General features: G+C 36.3%; 1 protein-coding gene across 4 annotated transcripts in view; it reads right to left on the minus strand.

Annotated features, from left to right (window-relative positions):
• The window catches only part of LOC106839036 (protein LEG1 homolog), a 37,643-nt gene extending 24,455 nt beyond the window's left edge, over positions 1–13,188 (minus strand). For all 4 annotated transcript variants that reach the window (XM_044757355.2, XM_070496495.1, XM_070496494.1 and 1 more), the window contains exon 1: positions 13,061–13,188. In XM_044757355.2, the coding sequence (XP_044613290.2) occupies positions 13,061–13,172 (112 nt within the window). In that variant the 5' untranslated portion in view covers positions 13,173–13,188. The remainder of the gene's footprint in view (positions 1–13,060) is intronic.
• Between the last annotated feature and the right edge of the window lie 4,307 nt (positions 13,189–17,495).

The following is a 17,495-nucleotide window of genomic DNA, read 5'->3' on the forward strand; positions in this document are numbered from 1 at the left end:
ATTCAGGTTCATCCATGTTGTTGCAAATGACAGATTTCTTTTTTATGGCTAAATAATATTCCATTGACTTCTTCCTATAATTTACATTTTCTTATTACACAGAGGAGAACTAAACACATATGCAATGCTGGAAGACTGTAATGGAGGAAGACATCTTAATGTTCAAGAATCCTGTCCGTGGAGTAGGAAGGTTTATGCATAATTGTCAGGAATTTTTTCGAATTATAATATATTGACTGTTATCATCTTAGTCTTTTAGACAATATTGACATTACTAATCCTAAGAATTCAAGATGGCCTTTTAAACAACTCTTTACCTCAAGAATCTAGATGGAATGGAAAGTTTAATTTTTTATTTCTTCTGGAAGGAAGACATTGCTTTATTCTTTCAGTCATTCTTTGATTAATTATCCATTTAGTGAACACCAAATAAGTGTGATATGTTATGGAGAATGAAAACATTTAAAAGACTCAGATAATATTTATTCTCAGGGCTAAAAAATGTCTCAAGAAAATTGTGAGGAAAGAGTTATAAAAGTTCTGAAAAGGGAGTGGTATCTGTAGGTCTGAGTTGGCAATGGGACATCAGGTAAAGGGAGATTTTACAGAGCAGATGGCCTCTGAGTTAGAATCCATCTTTATTTACACACATAGCTTTCCTTTCCATATAACTTGCTTTGCCCTGGAAGGAAATCTTGAAGCGGTTAAAAATGGAATGCAATGAGAAATGAAGTGATAAGTACAGTGTGAGGGAGAACTCATTTGTATGCACTCAGGTGAGTTCCAGGCGTGAGTTGTAGCTTGCTAAGACGCCAGTTCAAGTGTCTGTTCTTCTATGAATCTTCCATGCACGTTGCCATGCATGCAACAGGTCTTCATTTAACGCATTTAATTGCATTTGACTTTAGCAAATGAGATTGTATTCTGGATATATTGTGAATAGAGCAGCGAAAAAAAAAAAAAAAAGAAACCAGTAGCTCTTAATTTTCAGTTCTAAGCTAATTGTTCTGTACCAAATGGCTACATTGAAACTTTTTTTTATTGCCCTTTGTGTTTATTCATCCTCCTTGCTATATAGCTGTTTCATAATCCTTAAAGTGAAACTTGATGCTTGTGGACTTGAGTTGGGTAACAACACAGGCCCAGGAAAGATTGGCTACCACTTATTAACCACTTTCAATTTATACAGAATTTTAATATAACCTGGCAGTGAAATTCTCACCAACTAACTGCCCCAAGTAACTCAAAGGAGGTTTTGAAAGCACCTAACTGTTTCCCAAAGCTGTTTTTTAACTAATGTTAAGAGATACAATCGCCAACTGCCCTGAACTGGTCCAAACCCCATGGCAAGAGCAACGCCTGTGCAGACGGGCTGAGATTTGTCCAAAAGTTACCTTTGCTTCTTTTAAATGTTAAGATTTCTGCCCCAGGAGGAGCTTAAGCCTTATTAGCATAACATGTGATGTATGTGAAAGCAAACGTTTTCAAACTATGCCTATCTGAGCTTATACCCACCTATACACGTGATGACAAAACTTTTGAATATTCGTTCTCCATCCAAACAAAAGGGTCTCTGTTTTCTTTCTCCTGGGGAGCCATGGCTTTGGAATTGATTCCCTGTGGTCTCCTTATTTGCTGCAAATAAAGTGTACTTTGTGTGACCACTACTTCTGGTAAAGGCTTGATTTCAACTCACCGAGAAGCAAATCCACTTTGGTTCAGTAACAAAATCAGGTGAAAGTTTGTTTAATTGCCAATATTTTTTCTTGATTAACTATCTATAAGCATCTAATATGTTTTCACTCACATTTTATTTGTCAAATTTGATGTGTCTTCTTACATTCAGTGTGTTGAAATGTCTTCAAATATACCTGAGAAAAAAATTGGTCCTTTATAAAAAGGGATGATATAGTGATACAGAATTGTGTTGTTACTAGAACAGTAGTAGCCAAAGAATTATTTAAGGGCATCATTGTAATATTCCAGGACATGAGGTAGTTTGCTGCATCACAGATTTCAGGCACAAAACTAGAATTCTCTCACTTTGGTTATAATCTCTGCTGTAAAATTGAATAAAAACAGTGATTAACCTGTTTCTGTTGTGTAATTTTCCATCAAAGGCAATCTTTTGTATGTGTGTTATCATTTTGATATACTGTTAGGTTCATTTGTTTATGTTAAGATTCAATTTTTTGTTTTTAACTATCTTCATTTAATTTTATTTTTAATGTAAATTATTAATGTGTTAAATGCCAAAACCATATGAAAAGGATATACCACAAATTTTTTTCCTTTTGTTATCCTTGCTTAACCCATGTTTACTCACACATGAGTGACCAGTTAGTTTCCGGTTTATCCATTCTGGATTTTTTTCTTTGTAAAAATAAGTATATCTCTATGTCTATCTATTTATCTACTTCTATATTTATGTATATGTCTCTTATTATTCTCTTACTTTTCCTACAAAAGGTAGAATACTATATTTACTCTTTGGAGTCCTAACTTTTTCACTTAAATTTTTCTCTGGGAAATTATTATATATGCCCTTATAGAGATAGTCTTCATTTAAAAAGTGTTTTTTTTTTTTTTTTTATAACTACCTAGCACTTCTCTGTGTGGATGTTTCAAAGTTTACTCAACCAATATGTTATGTATGGCCATTTAGATCTTTTTCCAATATGTTTCAAATGCCAAGAATATCACAGTGAATAACTTTGGATATATAATGTTTTCCACTTCTTAGGAGGTGAATCTTTCAGGTAAATTCCCAGAAGATAAATTGCTTGTTCAAAAGATTAGTGCATAGGAACTTGTGATTTTGGAACAAAATGGCATAGATTCACATTTCCCTAATTCTCCCCTCTACATAGAATGAAATGCCCTCGAAATTATTCTACAGACCATGATAAAAGGACTCAGAATGCTGGATAGAAGAATGTGGACTGGCTAGAGAGCTCAGGAGTTTAGGAATGACATTGTGATGAGTTTTCTGAGTTTTCATTCATTTTCTACCTAACCCAAGACTGGGAGCCAGAGAGACCTGCAAGCTGGAACTTCCAATAGGAATACACAGGAACAAGAAAAGCTGCTCTCTTTGGCCAAGGACCAGGAAAGGGGAGGCCCAACCGAGACCTAGTGGGGTCCCAGGCCCCACTCCACAACCTGAACAGCTGCAGGCAGACTAATGAGCAGGCAGCTCCCACTCCACAACCAAGGCATACATGGGTAGTCCCATCCTCCAAAAGGCCAGCAGCGTGAAGCCCTGTGCCTATATGACCTCCACACCTGCAGCTTCTGCCCTCACCCAGATTGTTTCTCAGTGACAGCAGGTGACTCAGAGAAGTGACTTCTTCAGTAAATATTGAGTGGGAGCCCAATAGCACCAGAAGAACACAATAGATAAGAATAACATTGTAAAGGCTGAGAAAACTAAACTGTCATTGGACTAAAGCACACAAAAGTTGACTGCTAAACAACTTGCTAAACCTAAATAAGGCTATTCTGTGATAAAATGGAAGATTTATATAGGATTAGGAGTCTCTTAACATAATAACCAAACGTGTAGGATACAATGAAAATCACCAGACATCATAAGAACCAGAAAAACAATCATTTTAATGAGAAATTATAATCAACAGATGCCAATACTGAGATGAATCAGATGTTGAAATTATCTGCCAAGAGTTTTAAGCCAGCCATCATAAAAGTGCTTCAAAATCTAATAGACATTTAAGGAACACTCCCCCAACAACAGCAGTATATAAATTCTTTTCAAGTGCCCATGTAACAGTCATAAAGATAGATCACATCCTGGACAATAAAACCTTAACAAACTTAAAAGAATTGGAATAATAGAAAGTATGTTCTGATCACAATGAAATCAATCTAGAAACCAATAACAGAAGGACAGCAAGAAAATCACCCAAGATGCAAGATGAACAAACAAAAATCAATCATTTCTATATACTAAAAACTGTAAACCAAATTTTTTTTAAAGTACCGTTTATAAGCACTCCAAAGAAAATGAAGTGCTGGGGCTTAAATATAAGAAAACGTGTAAAGGTCTTCAAGATGAAAGAAATCAAAGACCTTAATGCTTGTAGAGACAAACAATACCTATGGTTTGGAAAACTCAATATAGTAAAGATGTCAATCTCCCTAAATGTATCTTTAAGTTTAACAAAATTCTTATTAATATCCTAATAAGTTTTTTTCTACATGTAAACAATCTTACTCTGAAATTTATACAGAAAGGGAAAGACCCTTTAAGTAAAAACAATCTTTCACTGTAAGAATAAAATGGGAAGAATCATTCTTCCTGGTTTACTGCATAGCTGCTGTGGTCAAGACAGTGTGGTACCGTGGGAGGAGGAGATGCATGGATCAACAGAACAGAATAGGGAAGCTAGAAATAAGGCTACACAAATATGTGCAATGAATTTTTGACAAAATTGCAAAATCAATTCAATAAAGGAAGGATAGATTTTTGAATAAATGGTGCTGGAGCAATTAGACATCCACAGGCAAACAAATAAACCTCAGTCTAATCCACAACACCTTATACAAAATCAACTCAAAGTGCATCAGGGACATAAATGTAAAACATAAAACTAGCACAAACGTAGGATAAAATCTTTGAGACCTAGGACAAAGCAGAGTTCTTAGACTTGACTCCAAAGCACTTAAAAGTGAAAATTCTTAAAAGAAAAATTGACAAATTGAACTCAGAAAAATAAAAAAAATTTCCTGTGTGGAAGATTCTGTTATGAGGATGAAAAGATAAACTACAGACTGAGGGCAAATATTTGCAAACCACATATCCAACAAAAGACTTGTATCCAGACTATACATAGAATTCTCAAAACTCAACAACAAACAAGCCAATTAGAAAATGGGCAAAAGATACAAGCAGACTTTCTACTGAAGAAAAGATGCAGATAAACACATGAAATAGCACATGAAAAGAGGTTTAACATCATTAACCATTGAAGAAATGAAAATTAAAATCACGGTGAGATATCACTGGATGCCTATCAGAATGCCTAAAATAAAAGCAGTGATAACACAAATGCTAGTAAGGATGTGAGAAATTGGATCATTCATACATTGCTAGTAGGAATGTAAAATGGTACAACCACTCTGGAAAATAGTACCACAGTTCTCTTTAAAGCTGAAAATGGTCTTACCACGTAACCCAGAAATTAAACCCTTAGGCATGCATCCCAGGGAAATGATAACATATTTTCGTGCAGAAAATTGTACGCAGATATTCATAGCAGCTGTATGTGTAACAGTCAAAGACTGTAATAGCCAAAAACCCAAGTGGCTTCAGTGGATGAGTGGATAAACAAACTGTATATCTATGCCATGGAATACTACACAGCAGTAAATAGGAACAAACCACTGATATAGGCATCAACTCGAATGAATCTTAAGGAAATTATTCTGAGAAAAAAGCCAATCTCAAAAGGAAACATACTACTACTATTACTACTATGTAATATTTGTGAAATAACATTAAGTATAGCCATGAAGAACAGATTAATCACTGCCAGGGCTCCAGGTAGAGGAAGGGATAAGCTGAATGTAGATCTAAAAAGGAAGGATGAGTAAGTCTTGTGGTAATAGGATAATTAAGTATCTTGATTATGGTAGTGATTACACAAAGCTTTATGCACAAATGTATAATTTTATATGATAAATTTGCATTTCCTTGCAGGTGTAACTGGTGAAATCTGAATAAGCTGTATGGATTGAGCCAATGTCAATATTCTGGTTTTGATAATGTAAAATGTTAACATTGGGAGTGTTTAGGTGAAGGGTGCCTGGGACCTCCCTGTACATTTCCTTGCACTTTCCTATGAATGTATAATTATTGCAAAACAAAAAGTTTTTTTAAAGTGAGGATATATGTTGTTTTGTTATATATGGCCAGATTCTTCTGTGGGTGTTGTGCTAATTTGTCCTGCAACCAGTAATGAAGATTTTAAGCTGCGTGGCTTTTTACTAATTTCCGAGTAGAGAAATGGTGTGCCAGTGTGTATTTTATTGGCATTTCTCTTATCATGAATATCTTACAAAGAATATAACTGTCAAAGCAGATTTACATGAATCACCAATCTTTCCCAACCCAAAACTTAATTAATGATTTTAAAGATACAGGGAAAAAGAAGACACAGAATTTATTTTTGGAGGGCAAGAAACCTTCAGACACTGCATCCTAATTATCTTTTTTCCTGCACTAATGTGCGATTTGAATTCAGATTAACAGATGTGTTCAGAACAATGTGTTCTGAACAAACGCTATTCTCAAGGCAGTGATTTCAGTTTGGGGGCTCCCCAGTTTTATGCTTTGTCACTTACACAGATAAAAAATGCCTACATGATTAACTCCCATCTCTAGCTCTGCCCCTATAAATCTGTAAATTCTATGTTTATGTACTGGCAAGGATGCAGAAAAACTGGGTCAATCATATATTGCAGGTAAGAATGTAAAATGGTACAGTTACTGTGGAAAATTGTTTGACAATTTCTCACAAAACTAACTGTACACTTATCACATAACCCAACAGTTGCAGTCTTGGGCATTTATCCCAAGGAAATAAAAACTTACATTCACATGAAAACCTGAACTCCATGAGTCCATGGTAGTTTTATTTCTAACAGCAAAAAATAGGAAATAACTCAAATGTCTGTCAGCTGTGTCTGGTATAAATGTCTGGCACATCCATATAATGGAATACTACTCAGCAATAAAAAGGAGGAAATTATTGATAGGCACAATAATTTAGACGGATTTTGAGACCTTTATGCTTAGTGAAAAAGGCAATCTTTAAAAAGGCTACATATAGTGCTATTCCATTTATAACATTTTCTTTGACCTTGGATAAAAAATTCTACAAGTCTCAATTTTCTAATCTAGATACTAAGGACACTAACTATAATTACCTGATACAGGTTTAGGGAGTGTTAAATGAAGATGGAAATATTAAGAGCTCAGTGTAGTGAACATGTGCACATAAATATTAGCTACTATTCTTTTTTTCCTCTTTTTTTCTTCTCCTCTCTTATTTCCTATTTTCAAAACTTCAAAAAAATTTAAATTTTTTAATCTATTGTACCTTCTGTGTATAGTCCCTGCATATCCCTTCAGTTATCTTCCCACTCTATGCTCATTTCTTTCCCCCTTTCAACCATTTCTATACTGGGCTTATTCTCTCTACTCTTGCTAGCTTCGTCTTTTCTCAAAGTCTCTCCTAAGCGGTGGGTTGAGTTTTGCTCCTCTCGTCTTACTTGTCTCCTTCACTGGATACATCCTCCTCTTTTCTCCTAAAGATGTTTTTCAGCAACTCTCACCTTTCTTCTTTCTCATTCCAGTCCCTACACTCACTATGTCCTCACTATGTCACCAGTCGTGCCTGTCTGTTTCCCACGAAGCTATGCTGTTTCTCTTTTACCATCTCATTCTAGTTTCTCACTTGGCTCTTCTTGACCTGCTTACCCTCAAGTGGGCAAGAGTAAAGATCTGAGTAGTTCTGTTAATTCATATAAATTTCTCAAAATCATTACTTCTTTTCTTAAACTGGAATAAAATTCAAGTCTGTGTCACATTCCTCTACTGGTTTTTAGACTTCGTCTCCTTTGAGGGTTGTTCTGAATCCTGCCTCCAAGACTCTCTCTCCTTTTAAACCTACTCTCTGAGGATCATCACACATTATACTAAACTAAGGATTGTCTTACGTTGCTGACATCTGGGTCCTCTGTCCTGAATCCTCGCTGTGCTCCAGTTCTGTTCTGGTCAAATCCCTACAGAGCCCCTCTGTCTGTGATTTCATGTCACCTCAGACTGACGCCTGAGACTGAACTCATCGTCTTCAACACAAGTAAGCCTCCTTTGTGAACTTTCCTCTTTCTGCTGGAAGAATAAATTCTTTTTCAGTTTCACCACTCCTTTAGGCATCCTTATCTCTGCTTCCCTCCTTATTGGACAATCTATGTCAGCATCCTCTCTTTTTTTCCTTTAAAATTTTTTTGTTTTGCTTCCCTTGACTACTCTTTAATCCACATTTGTACCTCACACCTGGATTAGTTCTACAGTGTCTGAGCTGGTCTCAATGATTTCATTTTTTTCTTTTAGTTAATATAACACTCATTTCCAATAATCCTGAAGAAGAAAACTGTTTTTGTCATATCTATTTCTTCAAGACACAAAGTAATTTGGTATTTCTTACTGTTTCAAACTCAAATTCCTGGCCTACTTACACAATATTCCAATTAACTTATCTCCTAAGTACACTGTGTGTATTTCTGATTGGGCTAGGCTTTTCCTCTCTACCCCTCTTTCTTGGTATCACACACACACACACACACACATACACACACCCACACACACCCACGTCACAATACTTTCAAACTTGTTTTTTTTTTAATCTCATAATATTTCTTCCCACATGGATTACTCTTCTTTCCTTTTCTTTTATCCATCCAAATTCTATTCAGTTTTTAAGATTTACTCCAATTCTCTTTTCCTTCAGTGATTATTCCAGCATACAACCCTCTCTCTCTTCTGAAGATCTTATCACACTTGTGAGATAATAGAAAATATATATATATATATATATATAGTGCTCTATGTCCCCAGTTCCTGGCTCGGAGCTGCTAAACCTTTGTAATTTCCTAAGTGATAAGAGCTCTAGGAGCATCTTCTGTTCTACTGAGGTGACTGGGTAGACTCCTGGATGGCTCCTGGATGGGGGCTGGTCACCAGAAAGACCAGGCCATGATTAGAAGCTTGCAACTTTCAGCCTTAACCCTCATCCTCCAGAAGGGGAGAGGAGCTGGAAACAGAGTGAATAATTGATCACGCCTATGTGAGGAGTCCTTCATAAAATCCCAATTGTAGGGGGTTTGGAGAGCTTCCAAGTTGGTGAACACATCCGCCTTGGGAAGGTGGTGCACCATAACTCCACAAGGGCAGAAACCCCTGTGTTCAGGACCCTATCAGACCTTGCCCTATATATCTCTTCATCTGATTGTTTATCTGTATCCTTTATAATATCTTTTAATAAATTGGTAAAGGTATGCTGCCTCTATAATCAATAAACAAGTCATGAGGATGTAATATACAGTATGGTGACTATAGTTAGCAGTACTATATTGAATATTTTAAAGTTGCTAAAAGTAGATCTTAACAGTTTTCAACATAAGAAAAGAAGTTGTAACTATGTGTGGTGATGGATGTTAACCAGGCTTATTGTGGTGATCATTTCACAATATACACAAATATCTAATCGTTATGTTGTACGTCTGAAACTAATGCAATGTTATATGGAAATTGCACTCAATAAAAAAATTCCTACAGCTCTAAGGGATTTGGCTTTATCTTGAAGTCAGGTGATATAAAGTTATTGTAAGATTAATAATTGGATTATCTTTGTTCCTGGGAGGTGTCTCAGAACAATCTATGTGAGGGGAAAATAATTACAAGGTATAAATAAAGTAGCTTAGCTCCTTGACATTAGTCTTGGCACTGACTTTTTTGGATTTAGCAGCAAGAGCAAAGGCAACAAAAGCAAAAATAAACAAGTACGACTATATCAAAGTAAAAAGCTTCTGCACAGAAAGGAAATCATGAACAAAATGAATAGGCAACATACAGAATGAGAGGAGATATTTGCAAATCATATATCTGATAAGTAGCTAACCTGAAAAATGTATAAAGAACTACTACAACTCAATAGCAAACAAGCTGAACAATCCAATTAAAATATGGGCAGAGGAACTGAATAGATATTTTTCCAAACAAGACATACGAATGGCTAACAAGTATAAGAAAATGTGCTTAACATCACTAATCATCAGGGAAATGCAAATTAAAACCACAATGAGATTTCATCTCACACCTGTTAGAATAGCTACTATTAAAAAGACAAGAGGTAATAAGCTTTGGCAAGGATGTAGGGAAAAGGAAACCCTTGTGCACTGTTGGTGGGAAAGTAAATTTCTTCAGCCACTATGGAAAACACTATGAAGATTCTTCAAGAAGGTAAAAATCAAACTACCATATCATCCAGCAATTCCATTCCTGAGTATATATCCAAAGGAAATGAAACCACTATCTCAAAGAGATATTTGCATCCTTATGTTCATTGCAGCATTATTTACATTAGCCAAGACATGGAAGCAATCTAAGTGTTGACAGATGAGCGGATAAAGAAAATATATATACATATACAGTGGAATATTATCCAGCCATAAAAGAGGAAATCCTGCCATTAGTGACAACATGGATGGACATTGAAGGCATCATGCTAAGCGAAATAAGTCTGACAGAGAAAAACAAACACTGTATGATCTCACTTATGTGTGGAATCTCAAAAAACCGAATTTATAGAAACAGAGAACAGATTGGTGTTGCCAGAGGCAGGGGTTGGAGGATGGGGAAATGAGTGAAGCAGGTCAGAGTTACAAACTTCCAGTTATAAGATAAATAAGTTCTTGGGATGCAATATATAACATGGTGACTATAGTTAACCATACTGTATTGTATATTTGAAAGTTTCTGAGAGAGTAGATCTTAAAAGTTCTCATCTCAAGAAAAAAAATCCATAACCATATGACATAACAGATGTTAACTAAGCTTATTGTGGTAAACAATTCACAATATATACATATAGCAAATAATTATTTGTAGACCTTAAACTAATGCAATGATATACATCAATGATATCTCAATAAAACCGGAAAACATAAAAATAAAAAAATAAACAGTTAAACATAAGTAAGAGTTTCCCTCAGTTCTGTGAGCCATTCTAGCAAATTAATTGAACCCAAGTAAGGGGTTGTGGGAACTCCTGATTTGTAGCCAAGTCAGACAGAAGTTGTGGGTAACCTGGGGACCTACTGCTTATACTTGGTAGCAGAAGTGGGGTGGGAGCAGTCTTGTGGGACTGAGCCCCTAGCCTGTGGAATGCGGCGCTATCTTAAGGCAGATAGTGTGAGAATTGAGTTAGATTGTAGGACACCTACCTCGTACTGCAGAGACTTGCTTGGTGTGGGGAAAAACCCCAGACGTGTTTTGTGACTAGACGTGTCAGAAGGGAAGTGTTCTGTGTGAGTGTGGTAGTAGTGTGAGAGTAAAAGAGACACACAGGTTAGAAAGACACAGTTGGGAAAAACTAAGTTTTTCCTTTAAAAAACCACTATCCAGTACTGTATACTTTGGTCTCTTATTGTCCAATGGTTGGTTTATTCCTAGATTTCTTTTCCAACAATGTATAATTCTTTGAGGAAAGTCGTGAAAAACTCCCTTAAATTCCTTATATATTCTCCACAGTCCTTAGCATTGAGCTACCAGACAGGTAAAAGTAAATGTCACCTCACGAGGTAAAGTCAGAGTCTTGTTCCCTTTCTACATGAAATTACGAAACAAATTACTAGTTGTTCAGTGCCCCTTCCTTTTTTCATCTTTTTTTCCTTCCCTGGTACCTCTTTGTCTTGGCATAACCTCCCAATATTGCCTTACTGGCTTCATTATTTTTTCTACTAAAATCTATCTGCTACACAAAAAAGTGAAAACTTTTGGTACACACAATATGATGGGTAAATCTCAAAATAAGGATTCTTCATTAATAAAATATTTGTATGATTTCATTTAAACAAAATTCTAGAAAATTCAAAGCTAACTGCAGGGACAAAAGGAAGAGAAGTGGTTTCTTAGGGCAAGGCTGTTGGGGCAGGGAGGGGAATGAGGAAGGACTGATAAAGGATTTAAAGTGACTTTTGGTGTTAATAGATACGTTCATTGTCTTGATTGTGATGACATGACTGATGACGCTGTTTTTAAAAAGTCCCGTGCTAACCAAGCAAGAAGCAAACAGTCAATGGGCATAATTATTCAGTAAATTCTAGGTCTCGGTTACTATATATCACCACGGTCTCCTCTCCAATCTTTTCCAAAAAGCAATACAAATTTTCTCATTGGTCCTCATCACTTACCTCTTGAATTGCTTTTGTTGGCCAGAACAAAGATAACTCTAGATTTATGATGATTTTTGTCCCAAAAAAATCTCCAATCTAATTCCTGAGTGTTGATGCTATTTTCAAGAGGAGGAGAACTTTTATAGAGAAAGATTTTCCAACACAGGCTCTCTCTCCATCGTCACTCCAATCAGAGAATTTCACATATAGCACACTAAGCTTATACAGTCTTATTTAAGTAATGTATACAATCTGTATTTTGTGCCTGGGTGTATTCGCAGGGTTTGGAACTGAACTTGACACGTAACACAAATTCTATTAGTAGCTGTTCATTGTTGAATGAACAAGGTCTAAGTCTTCAGAGGTTGGCAGCCTTGTGTTTTGCCTTAGTGAGCACCCACTGTCTAGTACAGTATTCTCCAGTAAGTTAGTCACTAGCCACTTGGGTCATTTAAATTTTAAATTCATTCAAATTAAATATTATTAAAAATTTAGTTTCTCAGTCACATTAGCTCCATTGCATGTGCTCGATAGTTATACGTGGATAGTGCTACCATACTTGAAAGTACATATACATAATATTCATCAAGGAAGAAAGTTCTATTGGCCAGTCCTGGGTACAAAGTCCTGAACACAGAGGTCATTCCTTAAATGCTTGATATGGAAAAATAAGGAGAAGAAATGGGAGTCATGGGAAAATATGAGGCAGAAACGAGATGGAGTGATGAAGACAGAGAAAAATAATCACTTTTTAAAAACCTGATATCCCTATTCATTTGCATTATATTAGAAATTTATTAAAATTAAAAAAAGAGTCATTCTTACCTGAATGATATTGCCAGTCATGCTGTAGAGGTAACCTGGAATCCAAACCTGTGAAACCCGGGCCACCGAAGCAGAATGTGCGACCTTAACCGCTGTGACACCAGGCCGGCCCTGACATTTTGTTCATTTTCGTGTACAAATTTTTCAAAATACCTGGCTACCTTGTTCATTGGGATTTTATACATCCTCATTCTCTCAGAATACACCCAGATATCAACATATTTTCCATTCTCTACCCTGTAGTCATTGAACTTACCAGAACTCTCTTTCCACAGACGGGGATATAAATCTGAGTTATTGAATATTCCAGCTAAGGAAGCAGAAATACAACCAACTATTACAGAGGTCCAAGAAAGATGGAGAGCCATGGTGGCAAAGCTAGAGGTTGAGATAATGGCAAGGCTTTTATTGGGAAATTGAGGAGGGAGTCAAGGTATTTTTTATATCCTAGCCAATCAGAGCTTTGCATTCCTTTTCCTAGTGATAACAGGGTGGGGACGGGAATGCCTTACCAATGAAACTAGAGTGCCTCCTTTGCAATATAAGTTTGCCAATGTGGGATTTTACTCACATGACGTGATACAAATTTATTATTAGATTTATTATAAGGCTACATGAGTAAACATTTTTAAGAACTTTAAACATGTTTAATCATGTATCAGCACTCTTGTAGACAGTACTTAATATTGCCTATCCAGAAATTTGAGTGTGTGTGTGTGTGTGTGTATAAGAGACAGAGAGAAAGAGAGTCATTTTTCTTTATTTATAAATTCTCTATTTACTCTTTGGAAAATTTTCAGAAGTGAATTTGTTTACATCTCCTCAAAGGACTTGAAAATGACTGGAGTTTAGAACTGCATTGGAATGAAATGAACTTCAATGGAATGGAATGAACACCATCAGAATACAATGGATTGCTAGAGAAGGCCAAGGTTCCAACCACTAGCATGATTCAAATGGAAGCTATGCAATCATTAATTGGAGCTTATTGTAGAAGGCATTTTTACACTCATCAAATATTGTGCTAGATGTTTTACATATTTGGATTTTTTTCTGGACTTTATCTTCTCTTTTATTGCTTGGTCTGTTATTTCCTAATACTACATTGCTGTAAATAATGAGGTTTTGTAATATGTTTTAATATATGTCATAACATCCCTCTCATTTTCCTTCATCTTCAGAGATTTTCCTTTCCTGTTTATTTTTCCAGACAAAATATAGAATCTGCTAAAAAAGTTAGACTTCTAAAAAAATCCAATCAGTATTTTTCTTGGGATTCTATTACATTTCAGATAATCTTTGGAATGTTAAAATTTTGATGATGTTGTGTCTTCCAACCAGGAGCTTGAAATGCTTTTCAATTCATTCATATATTCTTTTTTGGAATTCCCATAAACAACGTATAAAATAGCAGTTCAAAAGTAAATTAAGATACATTTTCAGTAAAATTAAAGTATCATGCGTCAACACCAAAAGCACCAACACTGCATACATGTGTAGTAATTACTTAAGGTCCTAAGGAAATAAATTAGAATTTCTAAAGTAATCTTCAGAAGAATAATTTAAAATGATTCACAATTATCAGACTGACTGTGGAATAGATCTCTAGTTACCTGTCCCAATGTTGAGTCAGAGGGTCCAAACCTTAGCAGAAATCACCTCCCCACCTCAAATGATAGAGGCCTCCCTACTCAGTGGTATCTCTACCCATAGTGATATTGGCCTTTCCACCTCCATCTGCATTGCCTGAGGAATTGGGAATGGCTTTCCTGAAGCAGTTGTCATGCGAGACAACGCTGATTCTCCTCAAGGATCCAGCTCGTCACCTTGTTTGCTTCTACAACTATAACTCAATTCAAGTTCCAGCAGGCCTCTAATGGTGAGGCGCAAAGTGTGTGACCCATGAGAAGTTATATTATACTCCAAAAGAATGACTTGAGTTTGCTAATTTATACAAGGAGAAATATGGGGGAATACATGTGGGGGTGGGAATTAAGAGTGTGGGACAATTGTGGAAAGAATAAAAAGTTGGGTCAGGCCAAAATTATTGATATGGGCTCACTAAGCAGAAATTCTACATTTAAGGTTTCAGCTCAGGAGTTGCAAAGGGTTCTAACAGTTTGCTAGTTTGGTTGGTTGGCTGGAACATGAATTGAATATGGCCTTTGTTGGGGCAGAGAAAATCCTCTTTCTTCCCTTGTGTTCTTTTGGCTGGACTAATAATAAAATTGATGCAAAACCAGATTAACAGGAGAAAAAGCCCAGTTTAAAATGTACATATTGAAAATCATAAAGAAATGATACTCAGAGAGTGAACAAAGCAGGCAGTATAAACTTCTTTTACACAAATATACATAAACTTGTGAGGAATTGACAGGACAAAGAACTTAGGTTTGGGGTACCTAAATAGTGAGGAACTTAAGCAGAGTTTAGATTTGAGGTAGTAAATTGGCAGTTTGTTTATGTAAGCTTCTTGGCCCTGAATTTCCTTGCTCTGGTGATAAGGATGCAGGGAGAGCACGGTTCACATAGGAGATTCATTTCCTGCTTTCAGGAGGACCAGAGACAGGAGGGTCAGAATCCCCTTTTTGCTTCTCAAGTAACTTTAACTCAAAATAACCAATATGCTATTGTGGGACATTTTGGAGTAGTCTTCCCCAGGACCCAAGAGTTCCCTCCTCTAAAACTTCCATGGAAGTTTCACATATTAAAAGTTGAGTAGGGGAGCTGGCCCAGCAACATAGCAGTTAAGTTCGCATACTCCACATTGGTGGCCGAGAGTTCGCAGGTTCAGATCCCAGGCATGGACATACGCACCTCTCATCAAGCCATGGTGTGGTGGCATCCCACATACAAAATAAAGGAAGATTGGCATAAATGTTAGCTCAGTGACAGTCTTCCTCAAGCAAAAAGAAGAATATTGGCTGACAGATGTTAGCTCAGGGACAATCTTCCTCACCAAAAAAAAGTTTTAAAAAGTTGAATTGGTAGGTTGTTTTATTATTTCACTGAATTAATCTCTTAGTCTGGAAAATAAATCAGTTCAGTTAAACAGTTGTGCCTAATTTCAGGAGGCAGTGACGCAGATGGGCTTCCAAAGTTAGGTCTGTGGTGCAAGCAATTAGGCATTAAATAAAAGGCATTTCTATGGAAACAAAGAAAAATAATGGTTAATGGCTGTAGCAAATTATAAACAAGCTCCTGAGCCTAGCAGGCATCCAGTCAAGAAGATTCTAGACGTCAAGGTTGAAGCATTTTTTTTCTGGTTTGAAACATCTCTGGTGATGTCATTGGGCGTTCAGGTAAACTTCTTGAGTGGCTTACTCAGCAACAGGCAGAAAAATTGCCTATACACGGGCTGTTGTGGAAATCTCTCTTAATTTTATATCAGGTAGTTCAGCTTCAGTTTGAAGGGCTTCAGGGAAAAGGGCAGCTTTAATTCCAAATTATTCCCAGCAAAAAGGGGAAGAAAAATTGGAAACATTTGTTAGGAGAGTTGTAGCCAAATATTCGAGGAAATTAGAAGAATTTAGGATCCAGTCTAGTTTTTAGGTAAATCACAAACTTCAAGAAAAATTAATAGCACTAGAATCTAATATTCACAAGTGCATATTTTTGTTTCTATGGAAACATGATTTCTCTCTAAAATAACACTTATTTTATCGGAGATAGATAAGACTAATTTGTTTGTAAAATAAGCCTCTTTTCATAAAAATTGGCCTAGTTATTTACATGATTGCTGCAAGAATAGCAATTGATCTTATAGGCTCTTTTAAATTTGCTGTGCTGGAACTTGTATAAGGAGTCTCCGGAATGAACTTTTAATAGCCTCTTGAGGCTAAAAAGTCAAGCCAAATATTCTGCCTGCAACACCTGTAGATATGGGTGAATTCCTCTCTTCTTGAGGCTCCCAACATATCTTAAAGTTCTTGCACCTGCCAGAAAGTGATCTTCTTTATTCACCTGGTTAGGTTGTACAGAAGCCTGTAAGTAAGGTACCAGGCTGTTCTTACAAGGGACTTTATTGGCTTCATGGAATAAACCGTATCCTTAAAGCTGTTTTGTCATATCTTAGTTTATACATGTCCCTCTCAAATATGATATTCCAGTCAAAGCATTGGTAAAATAACCAACGTTTCTAATTATGTTCCTGTTCCAGTTCCAACAACTCCTCATTAGTCAATTCCTCAGAACTACCTCTAGTAACTACTCAATGTCATCCTCATCTACACCCAAGTTAAAGTTATTTTCCAACTAAACCACAGCCTTGTTGATTTTTGCAACCTCTTCATCTTTGGTAAATCCTTTGAAGTCATGGATGAACATCTTGAGTGTCTTCTTCCAGATGCCATTCATATACTTCTTGGTGACATCACCCCAAGTCCAAGCAACATTCTTGATGCAGTCATAGATGCTGTAATCCTTCCAGAATTGCATCAGTATCTTCTCAGTTGCAACAATAGCCTGGGCAAAAGTCTTCCTCAGGTAGTAAGTCTTAAAAGCTGCTATAACTCCTTGGACCATTGGTTGGATTGAAGAGGTGATGTTTGGAGGGAGAAACATGAGCTTGATATTGGGATGAAGATCACCAGTAAAAGGAGTCTACCCAGGAGCATTATCAACAATAAGCAAAATCTTGAAAGGTTCTCCAAACAGTACTTCTCCATTTCACCAGCATAGTAATTCAGGAG

This window comes from Equus asinus, chromosome 24 (genome assembly GCF_041296235.1).
Source record: "Equus asinus isolate D_3611 breed Donkey chromosome 24, EquAss-T2T_v2, whole genome shotgun sequence".
Classification (NCBI taxonomy): Eukaryota; Metazoa; Chordata; class Mammalia; order Perissodactyla; family Equidae; genus Equus; species Equus asinus.